Here is a 27,722-nt window from a genome sequence, read left to right as displayed (position 1 = left end):
TCACTGGTCAGATAGGTCAGATAGGTAAGGTGATGTTTCAAACATACACAGTGTTTCTCCAGAGTTAGGAACATGTAATGCATTTCTCTGGATAATGACATTTTAGAAAGGCATAACTGCAATGTAAAGCTACTACTGGAAAAGCCCTGGGTTTACTGAAAGCTTTTTAGAAATAAAACAGAATGAAAGGTCTCAACTGCTTTCTGGACACTGCAGGGTTCAGATTATGTATCCCAAAAACATTCCTCCCTGGGGAAAACATGCAGACATTTTTTAAATGGAACCATTACACTGCAAGGATGAAATGAGCAGAGCCCTGGTTTAATGGGTCACAACCTACTCCTGACCCAAAGGGGAGCACCAACTTCCAAACTGCATCCCTGCTTCCCAGAAATCCCTGAACTCCCGCTCCAATCTGCCAACAGCACCCAGTACTGGTGCCATGACCAACCAATTCCCAGCACAACCTCTCACCTCACCCCATGAGCTCTGGCACACTGCCTGGCACCGAGCCAGTGTGCATCCAGCACCATCACTGCTCCAAAGGCACCAGCCAGAGCTCTCTGAGCAGCCAGAACGGGACATCCCAGCACGGCTGACAGCAACACACAACCCTGCTGGTGACAGCCACGCCTCTCCCTGCAGACACTGGCACCAGGATGCTCAAGCTCCCTGTAAGAGACCCATGGGCTGTGGCAGCTCCAAGGCTGGAGCATGTGGTGTGTGACATGGTGGAGCAGGATAAGCACTGGGCAGAGCATGCTCTTCTTCCCAGAGCTGCTTCCTCTCCAGCTCAGAAGAAGCTGTGACTATTGACTGTCTCTGGTGGGCTGTTGGCAGGTCCTGGGCACTGCTGTGCCTCTCCCAGGGCAGATGGACCAGACAGCCTGCAGGATGCACACACAGCCCAGCTGGGTTTTCTCAGTGAGGTTTCCCCTTTTCCCCTGCCCTCCGGTGAGTAAGGCACAGAGACAGAGGAAAGGTTTGCACTGGGCTCTGTTACAGCCCCCACCATGGAGTGCCAACAACAAACTGAAATAAGGAAAAACAAAGGGAAAAAAACCCCAAACAAACGAGGGAGGAGGAAGGAATGGAAATGCAACATCTTCCGGATGAGGAAGCACCAACCCTGGGCACTGCCAATCTTCAGAGCAGAAAGAGCAAAGGGTTTGACCCTGGTGACTCAGAGGAATAATAACGAGTGTTACCTCCCCAAGAAGGAAGTGGGCTTTGTCACGTGTGACCTCTCCCTTATGCACAGGGGAAGACAGCAATTAGTACCACCCCCACAAGGCAAGTGCAAATTACAGCTGTCGAAGCCTGTGAGCTGCCTGCTCCCATCTCATACAGACGGCTCCCTCCACTGCATCCCACGGCTGCTGCAAAGCAGATTCCCTGTCAGACTGGGTCTGGTCCTTCCCACAGCATCACTGCCAGCGCGCCCTTCTCCAGCACTTAGCCCCCAGGGGGTTGTTTCCAGCTGCCCCTCCAGCAGTCAGTCCTTTGACTTACATATGGATTTTTCCAGATGAGGGAGCAGCTCAAAATTGACAATTTGCTCTAAGTTGTTTTTTCAGCTTCCCTGTGCATGAGAGAGACCAAAATAGGAAGTGTCCAAGTCCTGGTACCTGCAGGTTATGGAAGCTGCAGCTGGGCTGTGCTCACAGAGCACCCTTCAGCATCCTCCTCCATTTTCAGTGGGTGGGACAGAGGAGAGTCCAAGCACCCATCCCTCCACACAGCACCTCGAGGCTGGCTGACCAGGCAGCAGCCCCACAGTGCTGCTGCTGCGCCTGCCACCAGCAGATGAAGCCATCAGCACCCCAAGTGGAGGCAGACTGTGCCAGAGACCCTTCCACCTCCATCTCCACTGCAGCGCGTGAGGAAGGAGCCAAAGGGTTAAGCCTCTCGGAGGAGGGCTCTGTGTATGTGTCTGCCTGTGTTTCAGTACTCATCTCAGTCACTTTGCTTCCTGCCTTGGTACCGTGCCAGCGAGAGGTCCGAGCCAGCAGCACACTTCCTTCTGACAGACGCACACAGGGTGCCGCGATCGCTCACCACCCAGGAACCTCTCCAAAGCTGGCCCAGCTCCCGCAGCCACAGGTAACACTCACCAGCTCCACCTGGGGACCCAGCCCTTCCAGGATCCGGTGGGCAGCCTCCGCCTTCTTCTGCAGGGAGGAAAGGGGAGAAGAAGAAAAAGTTATTTGTGCCATCGGTTACAAGTCGCAGCTCTCCCCTCTGCTAAAACCACTTCTCAAACCTCCACAGAGCCGTCACAAATCCCATCCCTGCCTGAGAGTGGGTGGAAAGGTTCAGCTCAGCCTCTGGACCCGCAGGAAAAACCCGTGGGCGAAGGGCTCCGGCACTGGGGTTATCATGACTTTAAAGCATCCGAGCTGTGCCCGGGAAGCGACCCAGATCCCTGACCCCTGTGGGTGCCGGATCGTGCCCGGTACCTCTGCGCTGCTGCCCTGCCAGGAGGAGGAGGAGGAGGAGGAGGAGGAGGAGGAGGAGGAGGAGGAGGGCGGGCAGAGTGGCACGCACGCAGAGATGCCCTTTCTAGGATTCATCGCTTGACGAGCATGTGATCATTAGAGTTGAGCTGCCCTTGGCTCCTCGTCGTGCTCTGGCTCCCCTCCCCTCCCTGCCGCAGAGGAGGCCTTCCTCATCCCCTCCCGCCCCCGGCCAGGCTACCTAGTGCTTATTAAAGGGAAAAAAACACCCAGGAACACGTGTCAGGGGCTGTGCAGTGGTTACTAATTAAACAGGCCTGAAAAAAAAGACACGGGTTGGCTGTAGCAGGAGTCTAAATAAAAGATGACATTTTCAGTAAACAGCACTTCCTCGCAAAGCCAGGCTGTTCAGGGGGGTTACTGACAGTCCAATAAATCCAGATCACTGCCTGCTGCCGACACCACGGGCTGAGCCGCTAAAGCCAAATACCTGACAGTGATGGGGATGAGGAGATGGATTTTCAGAGGTTCAGATAAAATAGGTAGTTTTAGCTATTTTGGGGTAAGGGAGAGAGAAAATCCCCAGCTGTCTAAAAAAGGGAGCTGAGCCCCAGGCCTGTGGAGCAGGGGTGGGCTGGGCTCTGGGCTCCTGACAGAAGCAGTGGGGCTTGGCAAAGCCTGGGGAAAGTTCCCCCAGGGCAGGGAAGGGATTTCAGCTCCTGGGGTCTGGCTCTCCAGCATCAAGCACCTCTCACAGTGTCTCAGGGTAGGATGAGTTTCCCAGGACTGTCTCGCCAAAGACTGGCACATGCCCTGCCACTTGCCACCCCATCCACCCCCTTGAAGGGTTTCCAAAAGTTTCATCTCTCCCCCCACCACTGGCAGGTCCTCAAAAGCACTGATGCAGCTGGAGGTGTGCAGACTCCTCACTGGGCCCTTGTGCACCCACACAGAGTCTGATCTGCACAGGAGTGACTTTGAAAGAGTCACCCCAAGCAGCTGCAGGAGTCACCCTGCCCGTGGTGGGGCTGCCCTGGCCAAAACCAGCCCCATCCCAGCTGCAAAGCCTGCAGCAGGTGCCTCACTGCAGCATGACCAAGAGACACTTCCTGTATTTACAACACTCAGGAGAACACAAAGCTTTTGTGCAATTTAAAAGTGATTTTAAGGATGCTAAGAGGGGTGTAACCAATGTAAGCATGCAGTGAGCCTGCTCTGGCACCATCCCCACACAGGGCAGGCAGCAGCATCCCCTCCTGCTTATCCACAGCACCCCTTGGCACCATCACTGCCCACCTGACTCTGTTACTGGGAATGAGCCAAGCCTGCCCAGGGATCTGCCCCTTGGAAAAATTCATCACACAATGGAGAACTCTGAGACAGAGCTTAGTGTTTTGGTCTTCATGCACGGTAAAATCTGACCTTGGAGAACATCAGCACTGTGGCATTAACAAGTCTTACAGAATGAAAACCAGGAATAAGATTTGCAGGAGAGGAAGGATCATTAAAATTGCTAAAATCACTCTACAACAGTGGCCAAGGATATGATTCGGCCAATGCCCTCCTACCTGCCATTGGCTGCTGGTAAGCTGGAGGCATCAGCTTACCAAAAAATTTTTGATGCGTACCTGGGACAAAAAGCAGCAAACTAATCAACTGCATTCTGCATAATTATGGGTAGATTGTAGCCTCACTCAAGGCAGACAGTCCCACCATGGGCCTGTTCTCCTGGGCACCAGCACAGGTGGAAGATGCCCTGGCAGCAGGGATGGCACAGCAAGGGACCGGTGATGCTGCAGGCCCGTGTGTACAATGAGATTAACTTTGAGAAAAAGCTGAGTATATTCAGCTTGCTGCGTTTGCCATGTTTAGACAACTTAATGAGACAAGCCAGAGGCAAACCACCATAGGCAGAACATGTGGCGAATCAAGAAGAATGACATAATTTGTCTTGCATTAACCAACTGCAATGTACACGTCTCCAGAAGGAAAGATCAGGAGGAGAAGCTATTCCGAGCACGTCATATCTTTGTACGTACACAAAGAAATGCCTCTATCTTGAAAGCTGCCCAATTAACACTTGACACCCACTGTAATTGCTGATGCTCCTTGCTGCCTTTATCAGATCACAGCAGCAGCATAACGAGCTGTCTGAAAGGCCTGGCAGGCCGAGGTGAGAGCTGGCGGCAGAATTGGGAAGACCATAAAACACCCAGCAGAATGTTCCCACCACACTTGGGCTCATCCCTAAGGACAGACAGACACAGGGAGGTGTGTTCCTGCCTAGGGAGCCAGCAAGCCAGAAGCCTGACTGGAGAATTTATGCAAACCTGGAACTGTTTAGGTACAAAGGCAGCCCCCCCAGGCCCTCCTGCAGCAGCAGGACTTTTGCTAAGGAACATCAGCAGTCCTGGTAAATCCTTTCCCTTCCGAAGGCACGGCCACCTAGGACTTGGCTCCAATACTGATTTTGTTAGGAGCATGTTTAGTGATGGGCCCTGCAGAAGAAAACCACAGGGCTCATCCAACATCTGCTGAACGACCCCACCCATGCCTGCATTCCTGCTGTTTAACAGAAGGAAATGTACCAAGAAGCAAACCCAAGCCTTTACCTCTAGTGAGATACATGAAGATCCCACCACTTTTACAGTCCCTCTGCAGCTCCCCAGCAAGCAGGCAAAGACCTCTTTTCTTGATCTGGTAGAGAATCCTGAAATATTGCTCCAGCAGTGGAGCAGTGGTGCTCACGAAGGGACCTCCAAGTGCATTTTTGGAGGGATCAATGCCTCAAGAAACATGTCTAAATCAAAAACACCATCGCTGTGGGGCCCACAGATGTATCAGGCAGCAGCATTTGCCCCTGCAGAACGTGTTTCCCCCCAGGCAGGGGCACAGGCAGGCAAATGGAGCTCTTACCCCAGCTCATGCTCCTCCACGGGGCCTGGAGCTAAAGAGATCTTCACCAACAGCAAAAACCTCCCTGCAGACTACAAAAATCTTCATTCTCGCCTGAAGAGCATTTGGCTTCCAAAGCAAACTCCAGCCCCTTGCTTTTCCTTTGAAGAAACTTAAAATAGGCTTGGGAGGGGAAAGCAGGCAGGAGAGCAACTTTCCGGCCATGTGAGCTCCCGTGGGGATGACGAGCCAGCCCCACGAGGCAGCGGAGCAACCGAAACCAGAGGAGGGAGAGCCTGGGATTTTGCGTGGGCTCTTCTTAAAGCAAAGTTTAAAAATGGAAGAGAAGGAAACACAGGAGTTATTTTGAGAAAGCGGATCTGAAATTAGGAGGCGGCACTTTCTTGGACCGGCTCCAGCCACGGTTCCATGCAGCACAAAGCTGCTGCAGCTGAACCGTGCTCCTGGGGTTATTTATAGCAACCCGTAGGCAGCAGTGCTGGGGAATGGGAGGGTTTCTATTTGGGACCAGGCATGTCCTGCACACAGATATGCAAAGCCCTTCCAGAGGCAGGAGGCTGCGCACAGGACGGTGCTGGGAGAAGTTCCCGTCCTGGCACCACATCCCCCGGACAGGCGGGGCTGTGGGAGCAGCACGGCAGAGAGGCAGGCTGGAGTGGGATTTTGTTTAAAACAAAGTTCAGGAGAAGTGTGGCTGGAGTCAGCAGAAATCATGGAAACCCTCAGGCAAGACACCTCTCTGCATGCAGCAGAAAGCAAACAGTACAGCCAAAATATGCTGGGACCAAACCACAACCTGGCAATGCCCGTTCCATAGGGAAAGATTTTCACTCCTCCAGCCACAAGTACTATTTTTTCCTCTCCTTTAAACCTCAGCATGCTCTCTCTGAGAGCCAAACCACCCCAGCAATTTGCTGCCCTCCACACAAAGCAGGTGGGATGAGCCCCGGTGTTGTGGAAGGGAAAGCAGCACTCGTCCCTCTCCAGCTCCTGCAGGCATGGCCACCACAGAGCTCTCAGCAGACCAAGAGTGAGTGCCCTCCCCTGGGCTCTCCAAATGCCCTGAGCACCAGGGAACCTTGGCCAGCCTCAGTGGCATGAGCCCAGCCCCTCTCACCTGGCCCAGGGGCTGATGCTTTCCAGGGGTGCCCATGGGATGCAGCTGCCTGTGCTGAGCTGGAGCCATCTCCCCAGCACACCAGCAGTGACAGCACTGTCCCCAGGGCTGGGGCCAGCACATGATGCACTGGGGGTTACAAATGACTCATCCCAATTGGTAAGGAAACAGAGGAAAATGGTGATGTTGGAGCCATGTGCTCACACCAGTCCCCAGTCACCCCACAGAGCATGACAAAACTACTCATTTTGGTTATCTGCTACTCTCTGCCTTTGGCTCATCACTGCCTGACAGTTTCAGTCCTTGGCTCACTCACACCCTGTCCATGGCCAGGGAGGGAACCCCAGGCGCAGCTGGGTTTCCACTCACACTCTCATCCTGCTCTGCTGCCTGCAAGGTGCTGCTGCCCTTCGAAGGCACCCTAAGGCTAAAGTGATGTGCCAGCAAGATTCTGCCACTGCAAACCACAGCTGAATGTTCCACCACTGCAAAACTGCTGCAAGTGTTGGCATTGCAAGGAAAACTTCCAGAAATCCACGTTTTAGCAGCAGTTACAGGAAAGCTCCAGTCACCCAACCCAAGAGCCAGAGCTGTGGTGCAGTCTGCCTTCTGGCAGATTTGGGATCTTTGCAGCTCTCATCACTTCTTACAAGACCTGAAAATGAAGGATGTGGCCATGGTCTGGGTTAATCACAGACAAATCTTCTAAATCAATATATCTATCGGGAACTCCAGATCCCAAAACAGACACCAGGACCATTAAAAAGCCAAAACAAATGAAAATTTCCATAAAATCCAATAAAAAATTACAAGATTCTCAATGACTCCAGGGTAATTGTTTAAATTTTATCTTTTTGGGAATCTTGCTATCATGCAGAAATGTCAATAGCATCTGAATTTCTGGCCTGAAAACTGGAAAAAATTCCAGTTTTTCCTCTGGACTTTCCAAAAGCCCATTTTGAGGCAGAATAAAAGTTATTAGAAACAAAAGCAAAACAAACAAGGCCCTTTCATCAGCCAAATACGAAACACCCCCATCCCAACTACCACGTAAACTAGAATTTGAAAAAAGCCCCGTAGATTAAATGCTCAAAAGCACTTTTACTGTTAAGGTCTTATTTACTGCACAGCTCGGTGCTGACAAGGCAGGCCCGATTCTTCCCTTTCTCATGTAAATCAGGAGTTCATAGAAAATCAGAGTTCTACAGACATCAAATCCCTGTAGGATCTGAGTCACACTCAGTGTCTGTGAGTAGTTAACGGCAAGATTATATTTTGCAATGCTAAAAGCCTTCATTTATTTATTCTCTTATTTATGGATGGGGCATTAATGCTTTATGAAGGTATTTGGGGGTAAACGGATAGCTGGGAACGTGCTCTGCACAGACACAACAGCAGCAGGGGATGGAAAAAGTTCCAAACAGCCCTTTGAATTCCAATTTTACAGCATAATGCTGAATTTATAGATAGATAGCTGTGCCCTTTTGAAGGAACAAGCATCAAGACAGAAAACGAATTAAAATTTAATCTTATTGATTTCCACCAGCTCAATCTCAAGAGCAAGACAGACTCTGCTGCTGCTTCCAGCGCCTGCACTGCATCAAACGCAGTTTTTCGGAGGGCTGACAGCAGGGATGGGCTCCTGTGGCTGTTGGCACCCACAGGGTGACGTGGGGGGACTGGTCCCAGCCCTGGCCACGCTGTGGTGGGTCACAGCACGAGGTGTCCCCTCCCTGGCACGGCGGCGGAGGCGAAGTCACGCCACGTCCTGACGCGACCTCTCCCTCTCCCATAAACGAGCGCAATGTTTCGGAGGAAGCTGACGTGAGCTGCTTTGCAGGGACACGAGCACGGGAGCTGCTTTCTGTCTTCTTGCTGGCCTCTGAGCAGGAGTCCTCCTGCCTCTGGTGCACAGCAGGGACCTCCAAACATTCACATCTGGTTTGCTGAGAGCTGGATTGAGCACCCGTGGGCTCCACAACATCAGAGAGATGGCACAGGTACCTCTGTGTGCACATAAGCAGGAATTTTTGGGACACACAGGTGACTTGGAGGAGAATTCACCCAGCCAAGCCATGGTGGGCTGTTGAGTAGCAGCTTCCTCTAGGACACACCGCCCAGGAGAGCTCAGCCAGCCCTGTATCCCAGGAAAGGCACAGAGCAATGCTGCTCTCCCCTCCCTGGCCTCAGCAAGGGTCTTGGAAATTTCTGTTTAAAGCACAAAAACATCTTCAAGCCCAGGTAGGTTCACCTGATTTCAAGGGAAGGTGGATGCAAGGAATCCCGGGAACGCCCAGTGGAATAAAGCTACAGCTAAAAATACACACAGATGATCTGTCCTGGTTATGGGGATTTGAGGCAGAAGGAAGATAAATTCTGTTCATACAATAACACATCCCAGAGGTGCAAATTAAAGCCCTCAAGGAGGCTGTGTCACGCAGCCACCACCTCTGAGGTGCCAGACCCAGCAGAGATCAGCTTTCTTCTGCAGGGGAGACACTGAAATCACTCACAGGGTTTAATTTAGGAGATCCCCAATGTCTCCATCACTGTCAGCCTCTGGATGAACCGAGGCATCCATCCCAACCTGATTTCCCTGTGCCACCCTGCCAGCAGCCAGCTCCTGAAGAGGAGCCCCTGGGCACCACCCTGCAGCCAAAACTTCCCCCTGAGCTTCCCACAGCACTTTTCAAAGGCTCCTGGCTATTGTATACCCCATAACTGTTTTCAAACATCATTTTGTTCCTTCGAGGACTGAACACACTTTTGAAAGTAGGATTCAAATGCTTCTGACAGTGCTGTCCCACTGTCTGTTCTCAGACAGTACCAAAAAACATTAACTCCCATTCTCATAAATCCTTTCAGAAATGGTACAGTTGACACAGTTGAAATTTTGGCTTGGATACATAAATGTGTGTTTTTCTGTGTTATACTGCAAAGATTTCCCAAAAAATACATTTTTGGGTGCAACTTCACAGCCCATCTTTGGACACAAGAGAAAATGGCTTTGGTCAGCACATAGCAGGGGAGAAAGCACCTTTAATATCAACTGGATCTTTAATATCAAATGTTCCTCCACAATCCAAGTCCCCTAAAAGCTTCCCAAATGCCATCACAGGCTCATAGTGCAGGATTTGACTGCAGTCAAGAGCAGCTTCTCTCCACTCTTCCCCAGTAGAATCTGTACAGTCACCTTTTTTTTTTTTCTGGAAATCAATTACATGTCCAGCAGAGTGTAGCAAGAGGGGATTACAGGTCACATTTTCCATAATTATCCTCCCTGACACCGAGGAACTTTTCAAATCATACGCATTAAGTAGGTCACAAGAGGGAACAGCAGCGTGATGGGCATTTAGCATCAGAAAACCTGAATTTGGAGAAAATCGGATACAGTCCAGCGCCGCCCTCGTCCCAACCCCTCATCCATACGCAGCACGGTGGTGAGAAAAATATACAGACTTCCCTGATGAACCATAAGCTAAAATTAGAAACCATTCACGCCTGCAAAGCCACAGCTATCGCCAAAAGGAAAGTAGGTCACAGAATGGCTGGCTAACTTGATTTTCCGGCTTTTCTAGCTGCGCTGTCCTCACGTAACCCCTCATCTCCCATGGAGCGTTTTTGGTCTCTCCTTTGTTGGGGGATGACTGGCGGCAGTGTGCGGCTCCGGCACGGCCTGGCAGGAGCGGTGGGAACGGGCTCGGCGGAGCACAGAGCCGCGCTTCACGGGGAGCTCAGCCAGAGCCAGGCAGGAGCCCCTCCGCGAAGCTGTCGCCTCCCACCTGCTCGGGGATTGGCACGAGGGCTGGCTTTCTGCCCCTTCCACAAGGTTGCTCTTTAAAGATCATTTCAGGCTTTGCCAGCACTTCTGGGGCGCTTTCCTTTCTCGCCTCCTCCTGAGGCCTGAATATCCTCTTTTTATTTGCATTTCTTGCCGTGCACTGCCTCCCTCGAGCAAGCCACAAGCCAAGCGATGCGAGTAAATCTGGCTTTCCTTCCCTTTGTGCATGGGCTGGAGCCCTGGCTCAGCCCTTATCGACGCTTTTCCCACAAGTAGACCTCCAGGCATCAACTTCACTGCTTTTCCACGGCACAGAAAAGGCAGAAAAGCTTGAAATTTGGCTCAGTGACCTTCCTCGCTCTGAATCAATACATTTCTACCTGGCTTGCAGGCCTTTGCTCCGACCAAGCCACCTTGCAATTAACTGTAAAGCTGCAGATCAGCACAGGAGTGTCTGGACCTCTCCCATGTTCACAGAGAGCTGGATACACCTGCAGGATGTGCTTCCATCAAACCCACCCTACAGCCACTCCTTTCCACAACCTCAACTGACTCTAATCCCAACACCCTTCCTCTTCCAGCTTCCCCCTCCTGGCCTCAAAGGACGAGCAGTCACCACTAAAATGCATCCCAAACATTTGGTACTCGAGGCTGAAAGCTGAGCCCCTGAATGTTCTTTAGAAGAGCAATTACAACCTGATTCCCACCCTGGTTCCTGGAGCCTCCACAAAGACAACACTCAGCGCTCCCTTCCCCAGCTCAGCCTCCCCCTGCTGTGGTACTGGAAAGGGTCTTTCCACCCCTCAGCCACCACAGCTGGCCAGTGGTGCTGTCAGCTCTCTGCTGCCCACAGACAGAGCCTGTCTTCTCCAAAGGAGGAACCTGCTCAGCCTGCTCTGGTTTCTATCAAGCCAAAGGAAGGTTGTTGGTTGGAGTCTCCTGCCCACAGGCGGGCTCCTCACACACGACACGCAACGGGACTTCACAAGAACAGGGAACAATCACTGTTTGCCTATCCCTGGGATATTCAGACATGAAGACAGAGCTGGATTTGAAATTATTATACACATTTTGGTGTCCAGTGTGACCTTTGCTTGCTGGGCACCCACCTGGAATGAGTGTACCTACCACAAAGGTTAATGGTGAAAGTCCTGGCACCAAGCTGGCTGGGATTGGGATGCCACCAGCTCTGAGCAGTGTGTGACAGTGTCCCAGGTGCTACGGCCCTGCACTTTCCAGGAGAAAGGTTGAACTCCGTGCCCTCCATAATCTCTGCCATCACCCATGAGACAGGACAGAAATGCCAAGGGACTGCCCTGAGTGGTGGATGGAGAGCAGATCCTGTCTGCTGTGGAGAAAGTGGTGGGAGGGAACGTGTGACCCTTCTGCTGGCATGGGCAGAGATGAGAGGTGACAAAGCCAGCCCTGAGCCAGCTCCAGCCAATGGGGACTGCTACAGTGCAGGCTGTTGGGGATGTGATGGCTGAAGATCACTTTTCCCTCCTGCTTCACCACCATCACCCATTTCTTCCCCTTGTAACGTGGTTCAGCTACACAAGAGTGTCCAAGGAGGATGGGGCTCAAATGAACAGGAATAAAAACGTTTCAGAGCTCAGTGTTTTTGAGCTTCCCCCCTTGCACAGGAGCACAAGCCATCTAGCCCAGGACCCCCAGAGAGGGCACTGGGTGGTGAGAATGGCTTTGAGGAACACTCAGCACCTGCCCCAAAGCCCAGTGCTGTGAAGCCATCACCAGCTGGCACTTGCTAATGCTTCAAACACATCGACCTCAGCCTTCACCCACTCACACAACACACCGTGCCAGCACTGGGTTTCCTACTGCTCAGGGAGAGAAGCAGATGGAAAAAGGAAAACCAGGAAAATTGCACTGCCTGGGAGCGCAGGGTAGGCGATTTTTTTTTTCTTTTTAGGAGTCAGGCACCTGGATTTCTGCAGCTCCCAGTGAAATCGCAGGCCTCGCAATTCAAAATAATTAGCGACTGGTAGTTTTCCTTTTATGCAAAATCATCCTTTTTATCCAACACCTAAATGAAAATGAATATGCTTGATTATCTACCAAAGGGCCCAATTTCTGAGCATTGCTCCGATGCACACAGCAAAATTCATCTCTCCTCGGGCTGCTATTACAGGCAACGGCTGATAAATGAGCGGTCAAGGCAGAGATCCAGAGCCAGGGATGCCAGCCTGACCTTTGTTAATGCTATTTACAGCATCAAATGTCCACAAATCCAGCCATGGCTGCATCCACATCCTTGCTGCTCCAGCCTGGGGGGCTTAGGAGCAGCCAGGAGAGCTCACAGCTGGCCTGCCAGTATTAGAGCACCACAGATGTCACCCTCCATCCATGCAGCCCACCCACCATGTCAAAGCCCACCCCTTGAGGCAGCTTTCAGGCTGGTTCACTCCCAGGGGAGAGGATGAAGCAAACTGTTTAACAGAGAGGAATCTGAAACATGTCTTGAATGTTCTGAGGCTGATCACAGGAAACCCCCCAGGCAGGTTCTTCAGAAGACATTAGTGCTCATCCACACCATCCTGACACCGTCCTGACCATGCTCCATCCACCCCACTCCCACACCCTTCACCCCAAAGGTAACACCCAGGAAAATCCCCCACCTGATCCTTACCAACCTCCCCATCCCTGGCCACGGTGACACGGCACGACCACACCTTTGTCCTTCCATCATTCCCAGACTCACCCTGTTCTCGTCGTAGATGATCTGCACCAAGCTGCGATGTTTGGACTCGATAGGAGGGGGAGAGATGGGTTTTTCAGGCTCTGGTGGTTTGGCTGCTTCTTCCTCCAACTGTTGCTGTGGAAGGAGAGGGGGGAGGAGGAGGGTGAGTCACAGCAAGAAATGCAGCCGTCCCCATCCACACGAGACTCTGTGTGGTGCCGTGACCCAGGTAGAAACCGCCATGGTAGGAGACTTCCTGCGAGACACGGGCAGGGACGGGGAGAGGGAGGAGAGCTCGCAGCAGCCCCAGCCACGCAGGCGCAGCGCTGGCCTGCCCCAGGCACCCACCCTGCGCTCGTGGGTCGGCGTGCTTTAGGTATGGAGGATGAGGACCTGCCTCAAAGGAGCCTCCTGGAACGGGCCTGAGGCTAGAAGTAACGATTTTACTGGGAACACTTAAATGAAACCACAGCTCCAGCCCGGCTTTCTGCTGCTACCTGCCTCTGGAGCTGTTGCTGCGTGCAGGGAGAGGTGGAGGAGCCAGGGGTGATGAGCAAGGCTGCTCTCCACCCTCAGTTTCACCCTTCAATGGAGTGGTTGGAGGACGTACCTTGGGATGACTGTTCTCAATTAAATGACTCGTGCACCAGCCATCCCTGCACTTTGGAATATCAGCAGCTAAACTTGATATTCCACCTGCAGCTCCGTCTCTCCCAACACTGTGAGGTGGGAGGAGACATCCCAGCCCTTCCTGTAAGTTTGAGGAACTGCTCAGCTGAAAGAGGAAATCACAGATTTCTCCAGGCTCCTCCTGGGGCCAGCCTGTGAGGAGGGAGAGCGCAGCCGTGCGCGGCAGCTGCGGGGCAGCACAGGAACGGGAGAGGGAGCGGCTGTCAAAAAACGCTGAGGATTTTTTCCCTGCTAGGCTATGAATCTCCAAATATTTTTTTTCCTGCAGCTAAAGCATCCCCTGTTGAAGCATGAGGAAAATCGAGAGAGTTTTGTACTAGGGAGAAAATGCACCAGGGACTTGGCTTGCACCAGAGGCGAGCACACCACTGACCTCCTGGGGACAGTGGTGGCTGGTGGCCTAAGAAGAAGGTGAACATCTATTCCTCCTCCCCATCATCTCTGCTCCTGCTGATGACACTTTTAGCACACCAGGATGGGAAGATGCACTTGGGATGAACCCAAGAAAGCACTTAAGCGCCCAGACAGGTCTAATGGCTTGGCTGAGAAAAGTCACACTCCTAAAATTGTGTTTGGATGGATGAAGCACCCTATGCTGTGGACTCCACCTCTCCACTGGTGGGTACCTCTCCCCATAGAGGGAAAAGCAACACCTTAGGGAACATCAAGATACAGCCAAAAAAGCTGCTGTTGCCAGCAGCTGAGATGAGCCTGTGTCCCATAAATTGGCATCACCAATAGCCTTAGAGTTACCCCAGCCACGAGTGAGAACAGCCAGGAACTGCCCAGCTTGAACCATCTGCACCCTGGAAGGGGATGAAGCTTTCCCAGCACTGCAGGGATCCGTCCCTTCCTGCCTGCAAACAGCCCCAGCGTGGCACAGAAGGCTCCAACCACAGCAGCAGCCCCAGGCCTCTGCTGTTCCCAACCACAGCCACATCTCAGGTGGCCCAAACCACAGGACAGGGGACAAGAGCTCCCCTGGAAGCCACGGCTGCAAAGCTGTATTTGGCATCAGCCCTGGCACAGAAGCAGCACTTCCAGGACCTGCCAGCTCTTCTCGGCACCCTATCACACATCCTCACTCCCATGGGATGAACTCCAAAAACTCCAAAGAACAAACCAGCAAAAGGGATCAGACACATCTACTTCTCTTGGGGAAAATATTTGTGTTAAGAAAAAAGTCAAAGCATCCAAAACTTGGCTGCATCGTTCTGGAAACCCACAAAAATTCTGCCAAGTGGTTGGGTGTGCAACAAGGGATTTCAGAGGGGAGGGTTTGATGGCCTATCAGGAAACGAAAGTTTGCCACTAAGTGGAGGCTTATTAAAAACAGCTCATTAGAAGAAAAAATAAAAATCTAATTATAGCTGAAATACAGTAGAGAATTAAACTCTACTTGCTGTGGTGTAGCACTGTATGGATATTAAAGGGCCAGATGCTGGGGTAAGGATGTGAGGAGGGGCTGGAGGCAGCACACCTGACAGCTACTCCTGGGAGCCGTGGGAAATGGCAAAGCAAAATAGGTCAGGGTTCCCAGACAGGGACAAAATGGATTTCTTAAAGGTCTGCCACAAAAGCCAGGCTGGGACTGTGACCTTTAGAGGGAGAGAGTGAGATGAGAGATGAGTCTTGACGGCTCCACACTCCCTCCCTCCTCCCAGCAGTGGCTGCCCAAGACCTCCCTCCTCTCCCCAAATGGAAGACAGGGCAGCAGGTGAAGGGATGCAAGGTGCCACCATTAGCCATAGCCCTGGCACCCCCAGGCCAACCCATTCCCAAGTGGAAGAGGTGTCCCCTCCAGGAAAGAGAGACCCTTTGGCTGGACCATGTGCTAGAGAGGGAGCACTGCAGGCTGCAGCACTGGTGACAAGGTGGGTGATGTTTCAGGAAGGTCCCAGTGCTGCAGACACCTGCCTGGTGAAGCCAAGGCTGTCACACACACACACTGCTGCCATCACCTGGGTACTGCCCGGGGAGAGCAGAGCCTTCCAGCCACAAGGCAGCTCTGAAAACCACTTTCCAAGAGAACACAGCAAACTCAGCCCGATGGAAGGGGAAAGCCTGGAGCTCTTCCACCCAGCCGGCTCCACCTCCATCACCAGGTGGGAGTGTTGTACTCCCGGAGAGCCCTTGGCTGAGCTCAGCGCCCGGGGAGGCTCAGGCGCCACTGCAGAGAACAGCCCAGCAGTTTATTTCTCCTTCACATCCCCGGTACCGCTGCCAGGAATAAATGCATAAGGATTATCCTTCCCTGTCAGGAAGAGGGGGAGAGAGGACTCAGCGAGAGATTTAAGCGCATATGGCGCATGAATGAGCGGGGGATGGCTGACGGAGGTGGCCTCCTGCCAGGGGTGTGCAGGGTTTGGGGAAGGTTTCTCAGCTTGCTGAAGACGTTTGCTTCTTGCAAAGTCCAGGCAGAGCCTTCCCTGCCATTTTTGGAACAACCAGAAAGAGATGGTAGATTGTGGTTGGTTTGGGTTTTTTTTTGCACAGCCTTTCCATACAAGTGTATTTAATTACCCTGAGAAGGCCTCCCAAAGACAGAGGGGAAAAGCATTAGGATATTCTGGCTGCATACAATTTCTCCCCTGCTCCACTGACGTTCCTGCAGGAGCAGTATCTGTTCCAGGCTCATTGCTTTCCCTCACTTGTGCTCCTGCACTGACAGCTCAGATGCACAGATGCACAAAACGTTCCTGGAGCATCTCAGACAGGACCCCCTGCTCCAAAAACACTTCTTCCCAGATGTGCTAGCTCTGCTGGAGGACTGGGATGGGGAAAGCTCCAGCCAGAGAGGGAAGGAGGCCATAGTGGAGGGGGGTCAGTTTTGCTACCATATGACTTTGCCACCATGTGCCAAAAAAAGAGAAAAAAAAAAAAGAATAAAATAAAAGGAAGGGAGGGGACACTTTTACTGCCAACAGCCACTTTCACCTTCTTCCCCATTTAACAGAGCATTTTTGTGGGAAGGAACAATCATAAAATTTGTTCATAGGGAAGAAATAAAGCAACTGAGCAGCCAACAATAAAAACCCCATTTCCTTACGGAAGGACAGTTTGATTGTAACGGCGAGGAGCATATGCTGCTCCTGCCAGCATCAGCAGCAGCTCCTCAGCATCCCTGAAAAGTCAGGCAGTGGATCATTGGAGCTGCCAGTCCTCCCAGCTCTCATGCCCTGCCCTGCCAGGGATGTATCCCACCCGGAAAGCCCTTTTTTCCAGAGCAGGAAATGACCTTGGTTTGCAGCTCTTTCCTCAATTGTGAGTGAAAAACATGGACCAGCAGCCAGGCTGCCAGGTGGGAGGGGACACCAACATTTTGTCTGAGCTTCCTACGAGGGAGAGGGGAAGGGCTGCCTTCACCCAGCTCCCACCAAAGCCAGCAAGAGGAACCTCTGTGGTTTCCATTGCTCCAGATGCTCCCCTGGGCCCCAGGAGCTGGCATACAGTGCTGCTGCCTCATCACACCCCCAGCACAGCTGCTTCTGCCCACTCTTGGCTTCCTCTCCTTCAAAAAGGCAAAAAAGGGGTGTTTCACATTAATTAAGCCATATTGTTTGAAAATAAATTGAAAATATTGCTGCTTTGTCTTGCAGGACAGAAAGGAACTGTGTTTGGTGTGGGAAAATACAGATCTGATGGGGAAGAGCAAGTGCATGCTCATTCTAAGGAGCTTCAACAAACAGCCCAAGCAGATATTTTGCTCCATCCCAAATTCCTACTGTTGCTCCAAACCCTTGGGAATGGTCATTCCTCTTGGGCAGTTTGGAATTAGCAGCCATCAGGGAGTTCAAAAACTCATCCCAAGCAAAGAAAATAAAGCAAGCAGAAAAAAAGAGACAGAGAAGTGATTTGCTTTAAGAAGTGAAAGCCCTTAAGTCTGTGGGTTTTTTCACGGACATCCCTGAAGGTTTTGTCATATTAATCTCTTAATGGGTTTATGGTAATTATGTACAGGTCAACACCAAGTGGGTTATCCTTCTACTGGGGAGTGCTCCTGTGCAGGGTAAAGCTGCAGCCAGGAAGATCAGATTCAAATCCCTGCTCAAGCACAGCCCTGACTGGAGCTGGATCAGATGCTGCTCAAGGCTGCAGAGCTGGAAAGCCCCAGAGAAAGGGGACTGGATGCACTGGAAGGGCCATTTAGTCATCACAGCAATATTTTAAACAGCTTGGTACTGAATACTGGCAGCACCAGCACTGGGGAGAGAGAATTGCTGGAAAGGAAAAGACCTTGTGTTGTGCTGGGCTGTACGGATGACTCGGACAACCCAGGCTGTGCTCCCAGCTCTGCTGCTCACCACTTGCATACCCACTGCCAAGGCCCTGAGGACACTTTTTTTTTTCTCTTTCAGGTTCTCTGACGTGCAAAGAGCTACAAGCTGGGTTTCCAAAGCTCCCTCCCTCACCCTGTGACTTCCAGCTCCACACTGCAGGCACAGCACACAGATGATCCTGGTGCACTGGCACTGCCACTTCCCCTCTGTGGCCAGGCAGGGGCAAGGACAGGGCCAGGGGCAGCATGCAGAAGCGAGGACACGTGTTCCCCTCCAGACCACATCCTCTTACCTGCTTCTTCTTCAGCTTGGAGATCTGCTGCTCCACCATGGTGATCTCGCGGTCTACGCGGTCCATGTTCTGAATGAGCTCCTCCTTGGAGAGCCGGGCGGGCAGCAGGTCCAGCTCGGCCTCAGGGTGGGCAGGGCTCACAGGAGACACGGGCTCCAGTTTGCCAGTCAGGCCACGATCCTGGGAAGCATAAAACAACCAGATCATCTCTCTCCCAGGAGCCTCTGGATCCTTCTCTCATCCTCCCACAGCTCCCTGGCCTATTCCCAGCCTTCTGAGATACACAAAACCCTCAAAAAAAAAACCTGCTAGACTAGGGAGTACCAGCTGTCAGATCACATCACCACAGTGCTCCACAACCTCCAGCATCTCCAAAGAGAACCAGGTTATTCTTCCAGAGACGAGACAGCAGCTCTTCCTCCTGACAAAGCCTCAGAGGCTCGCACCACCTTGAGTGCTGCTCATGCTCTTACAGGATCAATAAACCCATCCATATGCAGGAGCTCCCAGCACCACTGTCCCTCACAGGGCTCAAGGCCACATCTCTGCAGAAATGAGACACCACAGTCACATCCTCCTCGGACAGTGCCACAGGGACCAGAGCAGCATGAACCATGCTGGAGGAGAAGGGGCTATGAGAGCACCCCTGGGAGGAAAGAGGGCTCCTTCATGGCCATCTCACTCTCCATTTCTAAACTCTCTCTTCCTAAACCCTGGGGATACTCTGAGCCTTGGATGTTGAATGCCTCCATCCAAATATGGAGAAAAAGGGGATAGGTGAGTCAGGATAAAAATAGACTGAACCAACATTTTTCAAATTCCAGGTGAAGAGGCTCTCAGCTCTTTGAGTCAGAGACTGGAGAGATCAGCAAAACCTCCGTGGCCATGACAGGGAGCAGCTCTAATGGCCCAGGGCTGAGAGAAAACACATCCAAACGCTCAGCTTTGCTCCAGCAGTGCAACTAGCTGGTACACCAGGAGCATCCTGCACACCACCCTCGCCCTCTGCAGCTCCAAAGCAAATGTGGAGCCCATTTCTGGCACCACAAGCTGTGTGCCTGGATGAGCCTGACCCCATGGATGAGCACACCTGGGATGAAGCTGCTGGCCACAGATGGGGATCATGGCACACCACCAGCCTACCCTGAGCCAGGACACTCCTCTCTGGCAGCCACCCAGTGCCTTAATTAAAAGTTTATCTATTCATTTGCTTAGTGAGTGGGTGGGTTTCTTTTTCTGGAGGCGGGGAAGAGGGGCAGTGGCTCTATTTGTAACCCTAAACAGACCCTGGGCAGCTGCTGCCGAGGGGAGGAGAGAGATGAGGGGAGGCAAACAAGGGAAGAAGTCCACACAACTTCACCACCTTCATTACAGCAGCCCTGCAGAAAGCCAACCTTGTTCTGGTGCTGAGCACCCTCCCCTCTGTGCTGACACCCATGAAAGGCCAGGCCTGACCCCTGCCATGGTGGAGCTGGATGGTGGCTTGTGGATCCCCCTGTGCTGCCCCATCTAACCAGGGATGGTGGATGATGGCTCTGGGTTACTCAGCAGCCTTGCTGCAGCTCCTGCTGAACGTGGTGAGCGTGCAGGCACCACCTGGTACCACTCAGCATCTCAACAGCACCTGCTGGGGGGTCTCCACCCTGTCCCTGCTGGGTGCAGCCCGCAGCCACCAACACCCTTCCCGCTGCTGCCACCAAGGGACAGAAAAACAAAGGAGCACCCCAAAACCCTGCTCTCACCATCCTGCCTCAGCCCCACCCAACCCCAGCAGCACAAAGGCTAAGCTGGCTGCATCCAGCATCCACTCCAAGAGAAGCCAGAAGAACGTGAGAGCTTTCTGGAGAATCCTGAAGGGAAGATCCCCGTCTTGTGTTACTTTCCCAGCATTAGACACCAAAAATGGTCAGTCTGCTGAAGTGGGAAGGCTTTGTGTTCTCCACAGCTGGGGTTTCTTTGTGGTTTGGGGTTTTTTTCCAAGTCAAGAGGAGCAGGACAACCACAAGAAGCAAAAGATAAATTAGGTGCTCATGAAATCTCGTTCAGATTAAGGCACAGGAAGGGGAAGTGGCAGTGGCTTGTAAGTGGGTAGGTTTTTCAGAAGGAAAGGAAGTTGCCTGCCAAAAATGCAGGAGAGAAAGGCTCCTCACTGTGCACATGAAACAAATGACACTTCCTCATGTCTGCCAATATGCAGGACAGGGCACAAAACACCTTGGAAACCTGGTTCCTGATACATTTTTATCTTTTTACCTTGAGGAATCTGAAGCAAAAGAGCAGCAAAGCTGAGTAAGGGAAACAGCTGCAAATCACAGCACAAACATCATCCTCATTTGGTATCAGGAGACGATTACAGCAATAGAGAGAGGCAATGTGTCCTTGGACCTCACATACTGGGCACTGTCATGTCACTAAATGTCACTAAATCAACCCTCTCAATCAACAAAATGACGAGCAGCAAAAAGAAGGAAGAAACAAAACAAAAGGGAAAAAATCTTCTCTATATAGAGCTGATATCCAAAAATCAGAGCTCATGGATTTATGCAAGGCATAAAGAAGCCCTTAAAAATCACAAAAGTGGATTGAGAAGAGATTTGCAAAGATCAGAGTCCACTCAGAGCACGGAGTAGACCCTGATGGTCAGAGATATTTCAACTAGTGCTCTGCTTCCTACAGCTCTCAAGAAACCCTCAAAATATATTCCCCTGCTCTAGACAGTGTCATACCCTGAACAAGTGCAGTGTGAAACGTGAAATTCTCCCTATTAACGTGAAGTCACAGACTTCCAAACCAGCAAGAGCCACGAGAGGTGGAATAAATCTGCTGGAGGGAAGAAAACAATTACTGCATTACTCAAGTTGGTATTTTTTCAGTAATTACACTGTTTCCATGTGATTTGTTTTTACACATGGCTAACAGCTACTGCAGCTCCTGTTTATCCCTGGCCTTGTTTTGTGATTTGTATGATAACAAGGGTGGGTGTGAGGAGGGCAGAGGCTGCACAAACCTCCCTGCAGCAAGAGGAGGTGCTGGCACTGAAGAAAACAATTATCACTGAGGAGGTTGTCAAAGAGCAAGGCCAGACTTTGGGGTGGGTTTCTTCTACATGCTCAGGAATAGAAATTCCCAACATAGCTAATGGAGCAAGCCTGCAATTGCAGTGACTTTAAAAACATGCAGAGGAAGGAAAAGGATAAGCCAACTGCCTACTGATGCCTTGAAGAGCAAGTAGGTCTCCAGGTAAATTTGATGTCCCTGCCTTCAGACACACCAGCATCTGAAAAAATTACAGTGAGAGCCCCAAGTGTGGTCCCAGGACACACTGGAACCAGCCCGTCTCCACCTGCTTATTTAGCATTACTGACCCAGCCTGTGATACTCACAGGAAAGTCGGGTGAGTTTTGGGATTTAAAAGGGCATCTGTGCCCCACTTCAGCTCAGCACCTACAGCTGCATGCAGCCCAGCCTTCCTGAAGGGTCATTTTGCTCAGCTGCTCCCCACCCTCAGGAGACAGCAGATCAGTAGCTCTGCTCCATCTGCACCTAACTCTCGCTGCAAAGTGCATTTTGACCTTGCTGATCCCTTGACTGTGTCAGCTGCCTCTTCAAAACTCCCCAGTGGAGCCTGCAAACCTCCACAGCCCATCAGTGCATCCCAAGAGAACAGAGCCTTGCTTGGTACGAGCCTCAGGATCTCCAGCACAGCTCACAGTGTTTGCCCTACATACCATCCTCTCTCTCTGCCTCTCTAATCCAGATCATTAGTGATGTTCCCCCAAGCCCAGGACAGAGATTTAGGGATGCCAACATCATCTCTTCCACAGTCTGTTCACTTTCTAATTATCAGCCAGCAGCAGCGTTTCCTGCTGGAGCACCAGGAGGGATTAAAGAGGTGTTATCTTTAACACCTGCCCCCACACACATCTCCTGTCCTCATGGGCTGGAGAAGATTGCCAAAGCAGGCAGGATAGGCTGGAGCCACTCAATTTGTGCTCAAATTAATTCCCAAAAAAACTTCACATGAACTTGTGATCAAGGGATCTCCTTGTGGGGATGCCTCCATCACCTGAGCCAGTGAACATTCCAGCACTCCAGCAGCCAACACCCCTCCCAAACCCCCATCCATGTGGGGCTGTGCCACACTGCAGAGCCAGCAGCTCATCCTCCCAGTCCAGGAGCACAGGGATGAGCAGACACTGAGCCCCCAGGGCTCCCCACATCCCTGGGATGAGAACCGAGCAGGAAAGCAACACCCCACTCCTCCATCCGTCAGCTTTTTAGGTAAAAACATGAATACAAAACTCTTAAATGAGCCAAATACAGACTAAAGGAATTTGGTTTTTTAATTGGAGAAGTGTCCCACACAATCTGACATATCCTAAGCCCCAGGATGACAGCACTGACAGAGGGAAGAAGTTATGGAGCTGAAAACTTATGTCTCGTTTCCCCAGGGAGATACACGAGTACAAAAAGTCAGGGAGTCCGAGCAGTGAAAAGTACATCGAGTTACTGCAATTCTTTTGTCCATGGCCATCTGCTGTGCTCACGGCTCTTTCTGCAGCCTGGCCCTTCAAACGAGGTTTTAATTCTTAAATACTGCTGGGCTCTTGCTGGGCTGCGTCCCCGCGTGCTCCGAGGGCTGCCGAAGCGGGATGGAGACCCGAGTGTGCTCTGGGGAGCTCCTGGCTGATGCTCAGCAGCCAGGAACACACGGATGTTCCCCTGCAAGCCAAGCAGAGCTCCCCAGGGATGCCAGGTGTGGGACCAAGGCATCATCCCCCTCCTTCCTCCATCCCCACGGCATGTGCAAAACACGGATCACTTTCACTGGATGCAGCCCACTACGTGCTCTCATGGGGATTTATGAAGCTGGAGAGCAAGGAGCTGTCTAAAGACAAAACCAGGTTTTCTTTAAATTTAATTTCTTTTTTTAAATAAATCTGACTTTACGAGCAGGCCCACAAAATTCCTTTCCTCCGTAATCCAGCTGAATTCCACGCAGACAGAGCGGAAAACATCCCAACAATTTCTAAAGCTTGCACGAAAGTAGGTCAAAAAACTTCCCCAATGTTTCAACAGCTTGAAGCAATTTAATTGCAAAACCAGTACCAAATGCTGACCCCTCCCTCCCTGCCTCCCCTCCCCAGCAGATTTATGAGGGTGGTAAAACCTCGCCAGCCAGAGCCTGAGTTAAATGCAGTAACCAAAGCCTTGTATCTGGTCTCACAGAACTTGCTTGTGCTCTAAAGAGTCGTTCCGTGGTGTTACAGTGAACAGATGCTGCCTCTGGATCTCAGGACTGCAGGATTCTACAGCAGCACCGCCTAACAGGGCTCATGGACTCGGAGACAGCCTGAAAAATAACGGGTCAAATCCAAAAATCCTTACTCAGGCAAACTCCCCCGGCCACCGAAGGCATTACCCAGCAAATGGATGCTGTGCCTTTCATTCCCTTCCTGCGTTTCCCCATTAGTGGGTAATAACTGCATTGAATGCTACGTTCCCCACTGACTTAGAGGAGTGATGAATTCTCACCTACCCATCTACTCATTACAACAAGGAGCTAATTGCTCCACCTCTCATTAAGAGTTTCCCAACACTGCCTATTCTGCATCCCTGGATTTTCAGCTGACCTCAAGTTTGCTCAAACAGTAACTGTGTCTGCACTGAAATTTTCCATGCTGAATATCGGCTTTAGGCACTTTTAGTCTTTTTTTTTCATTTTTTCTTTTTTTCCTAAACAAGGAATTTCAGCCAAAACAACTCTGTCACTTCCAAGAACAAGTTTACAAGAAAATATGCCTTTCTGCAACATTCAGAAAGATTCTGGGAACTTTTTCTTTGAGCGTCTTCAGTACAGTTGATACATCTGGTGAGACTCTCTGCCAGCGATTTTGCCTTTTGTTAACACTGCAGAAGTGTCCACGTCAAAGGAAAAAAAAAAATTAATAAAAATCTCATCTTGGTGCTTGCCTTAGGGAAAATGAGCTGGAACTGAGCAGAGTTGGGCTCCTGGTTCTGGGAAGCTGCAGGAAAGGTGCTGCAAAGGGAAGGAAAAGGCTGAGATGGAAGGACCATGCACGTATGGAATATTCCAGGCCAACAGCAAGTGCCCCAAAATAATAAAATGTGAATAAATGCATGGTTTGGGCAGGTAAAGAAAAGCCTGAGAGCACCCAGCAGATGATGAGGATGGAGCAAGGCAGAGACCTGCTCAGCCAAGACAGAGCACGGAACAGAGGGGCAGGTACAGCAAAGACAAGCTCCTGCTGCTTCCTACAAACAAGGGGAGGACAAGTTCAGGTTGTCAGAGTATCCCACAAGCAGTAAGCTCCTCCAGCCCTCCATCTGCAGTTTTAATGCTCTCTCAGTGATTTGTTCAGCCGGCAGCCACCCGTGCTGACACTGCACACACGAGCGCACGTTTGAAGCCTCTTAAAAAGGACCAAACTGCAAAAAACGCCTCCGATTACACCACGTGCCAAGGCAGGGAGGGAAATTTTTAATTGCCCAATTTGGCACTCAGCCAGGCAGCGGGGTCACCCCCGGCTTCAGAGGCACATTTTAAAGGTAATAGGGAGCTCCTGGCAGAGCCTGGCTCCTCCTTGCTGGGGCTCAAACCTCTCCCTTGCATTCCCTGGGGCCAGCTGATTTCAGGCAGCTTTCACAGGAATCTCTGAATCATCACCAGAGCCTGTTTTTGTATTTCTATTTGTGGAGTTTCTTTAGGGGGGCAGAGGGGGTGCCCCGCCTGGGGGTGCAGGCACAATCCCCAAATCTCCTATGGCAGCCCAGGAAGCACCTTGTCACCTAACCCAACAAACCCCAGGGGAATGGAACACTCACTCCACGCCTTTGAAAGCTTCAGCCTCCCCATTTTATTTTCTTTTTTTTTTTTTGCAATACCACTCATCCTCTTTCAACTACCACATGCAGTAAAGCACGTTCTGAGTCCTTCCAGCATGTCAACCAGGCAGGGATGAAGCATCAAGGTCTGTGTTAATCCCAGCAGGCAAGTTCCCTCTAACAGAAGATGCTGGAATAGTCCCTGCTAAATCCCAGCTATCCCTCAAGCAGGTAGAAAGCCCTCCAGGCCTAATGCCATGTGAAAAGCAGGCTCGAGTGTTGTAAAAAAAGCGTCTGCAGAAAAAAAATCCCTTTTCGTAGCAGTGCAATACTCCAGTGAACAGCACAAACACTGCACTGCTGGGACAGTGCCTACATCCACACCCATCACTCCTGCAGAAGTGGGAGCTGGGCACTACATCCGCTTACATCTGCTCTCCGCTGAGCATCCCGTCAAAAATACATCATTTCACGCCAACTGGAAAAGCTACGTCAGCCAAAAAAGCAGGCGGGCGAGCAGTCAGTGGGACTGGAGCCACTGCAGCGTCGCGTGTTGGAAACACGGGGCCGGACCCTGAGCCAGGCTCAGCACCAGCCAACGCCGTCCTGGGGGCCCAGAGCCCCGTCTGGATGGCCGGGAAGGGCAGCACACAGCACGGATGTGCCACCAAAGCTCCTCCTGTGCCTCCAGGAGCGACTGACGGGGCGCTCCCAGGTGGGATGTGCCCCAGGAAGCTCCAGCTCGTTCACTGGGGGATGCCAGGTGCGTCCTCCAGCACATGGACAAAGATGAGGGGGAGGGAAAATCCACCACGGCAGCTTCTCCAAACCTCACTGATTTAAAAATAAAAAATTGAGGGGAAATGAAAAGACAAAAGCCCTTCTCAGCCTGGTGTTATCAAGCAGAGGAAATGAGACTTCTAAAGCTCCCATTCAGAGAGGAGTGGGGGAGAGAAATCCCACTCCAGACGCACTTGAACGAACAGCTTTTGAAATTGAAATGCTGCTCTTCAGAAACATTTAAATTTCCTCCTATTGCCAGGGAGGAGGCAGGAGAGCGAGGAGGAGCAGGGACTCCTCAGCACACACATCCCAGCGGGATACACACAGGGCAGCACTCGGCAGCCCTGTGAAGCAGGGATTTGTCTGGGAGTTAATCAGGATGGCACACAACATCAATATTGGGAAGTTGGCTTGAAGGGGAATCAAATTTAGAGGGGAGGGAAGGGAATGATTGAAGACAGCTCTATTTAACCACTACTGCTGCAAGTGAGATACACTTAAAGGCAGCTCACACTCCCTCCCTCCCTCACAACCATCACCCAGAATTATTTTCCCCAAATCCCGGAGACTGAGCTGCCTGCTGAGGAGGAGACTGACTGATGGAAAAAAGAAATGCAAACAAGATCTAAAATGGTTTGAGCAGCGGCTGAGCTGTGCTGTGGGACAACCCCAGACCTCCTCTTGCACACAAGAGCCATTCCACCAAGCCAAGGCTACCAACAACCCTCCCAAGACTCACAGCACCTCCAGCCCAGGATGAGGAGTCCCAGCAGCACAACCTCTCTTCAATCCCAGCCGCGCCAACCGTGTCAGCTCCCCAAACTGAAGTAACTGCTGCTAACGGAACCCACTGAGCTCTGCCACAGCCTCACCAGCTCCGAGCCCCAGTGGCTCACCCCATGGACAGCTTCACTCTGGCCCTGCTCTGCCATATGGAGCAGGACATCAAATACCTCTCAGCTGTAAAAACCATGAGGGACACAGTGGGGACAACACCTGCACTGCCTGAGGAATCCACCAGCAGCCTGGCAGCCCCGAGGTGGCACAAAGCACACGCACTGAGCGCCCCAAACAGCCCCGAAGTCCCGTGCTCTGCTGGCACCTCGGGACACACACGGGTGGGGATGGGGGACACAGCCCCAGCTGCTGCCATCCCGGACAGCACCCGGCAGGATCAGCACTGGCAGGAGCCGTCAGCTGCACCGTCCGTCAGAGCCGGCTGCGCTCAATGCCTGATTGTTCTAATAACTGTGCAGACACGTGGAAGGGGCTGCCTCGACATTCACTGCTTGTTTGAGGAACCATTTCCTTCTCTGCTCCGCCTGGTTTTCCATCAGGAGGTCGCATCCTGCAGCAGGCAGGGGGACGGTGCCGGCCGTTCCCAGCGCCATCCGCAGCCGGCGGGGCAGGAGGGTGGGAGGATGCAGCGTCCCCCACCACCAGGAAACACAGGTGGGTGCTGTTCCAGACCCCAGCTGGCAGCCAAGCCCTGCACTCAACGTGCCCAGGAAAGCACACAACATAAAGAGTTTTGGGTTTATGCTGTAGTAACCTCCCCCCATCCAGCAGTTAGAGATGGTCACAGGGTGGCAGGAGCATCAGGGTGTCTCAGATTCGTCCTTCAGGATTGCTCAGCTCTGCACCCACAGCCAGGCCGACCACAGAAAAACCAAACACCAACAGGAGTGCGGGACAGAGCAGTTCCCAAAGGCTCAGAGCAGAAACATCATTTCTACCTGTGAATGGCTGTGGGAGTTGCTCAAACCACAAACCCCTGCCCAGCCTGTTCCTGCAGAAAACCACGAAGCACCTCTGCTTCCCCAGACCAGGACATTACAGAAAAACCTGAACATCACAGCTCCC

At 51.8% G+C, this 27,722-nt stretch overlaps 1 protein-coding gene across 23 annotated transcripts in view; it reads right to left on the bottom strand.

Annotated features, from left to right (window-relative positions):
- NCOR2 (nuclear receptor corepressor 2) overlaps positions 1-27,722 on the bottom strand; it is a 225,541-nt gene that overhangs the window by 96,249 nt on the left and 101,570 nt on the right. For 19 of the 23 annotated variants that reach the window (XM_086855208.1, XM_086855219.1, XM_086855225.1 and 16 more), the window contains 3 exons: positions 18,231-18,410; positions 12,990-13,103; positions 2,115-2,171 (listed from right to left, as the gene is read on the bottom strand). In XM_086855208.1, coding sequence (XP_086711334.1) covers positions 2,115-2,171; positions 12,990-13,103; positions 18,231-18,410 — 351 coding nt within the window. Of the gene's footprint in view, positions 1-2,114; positions 2,172-12,989; positions 13,104-18,230; positions 18,411-23,400; positions 23,584-26,603; positions 26,661-27,722 lie in introns of those variants that run through there. The other 4 variants (XM_086855229.1, XM_086855228.1, XM_086855230.1 and 1 more) reach the window with 4 other exon arrangements.

This window comes from Cyanistes caeruleus, chromosome 18 (genome assembly GCF_971803275.1).
Source record: "Cyanistes caeruleus chromosome 18, bCyaCae1.hap1.1, whole genome shotgun sequence".
Taxonomy (NCBI): domain Eukaryota; kingdom Metazoa; phylum Chordata; class Aves; order Passeriformes; family Paridae; genus Cyanistes; species Cyanistes caeruleus.
Note: the sequence above shows the minus strand (reverse complement) of the source record. Positions and strands in the feature narration are given on the sequence as shown.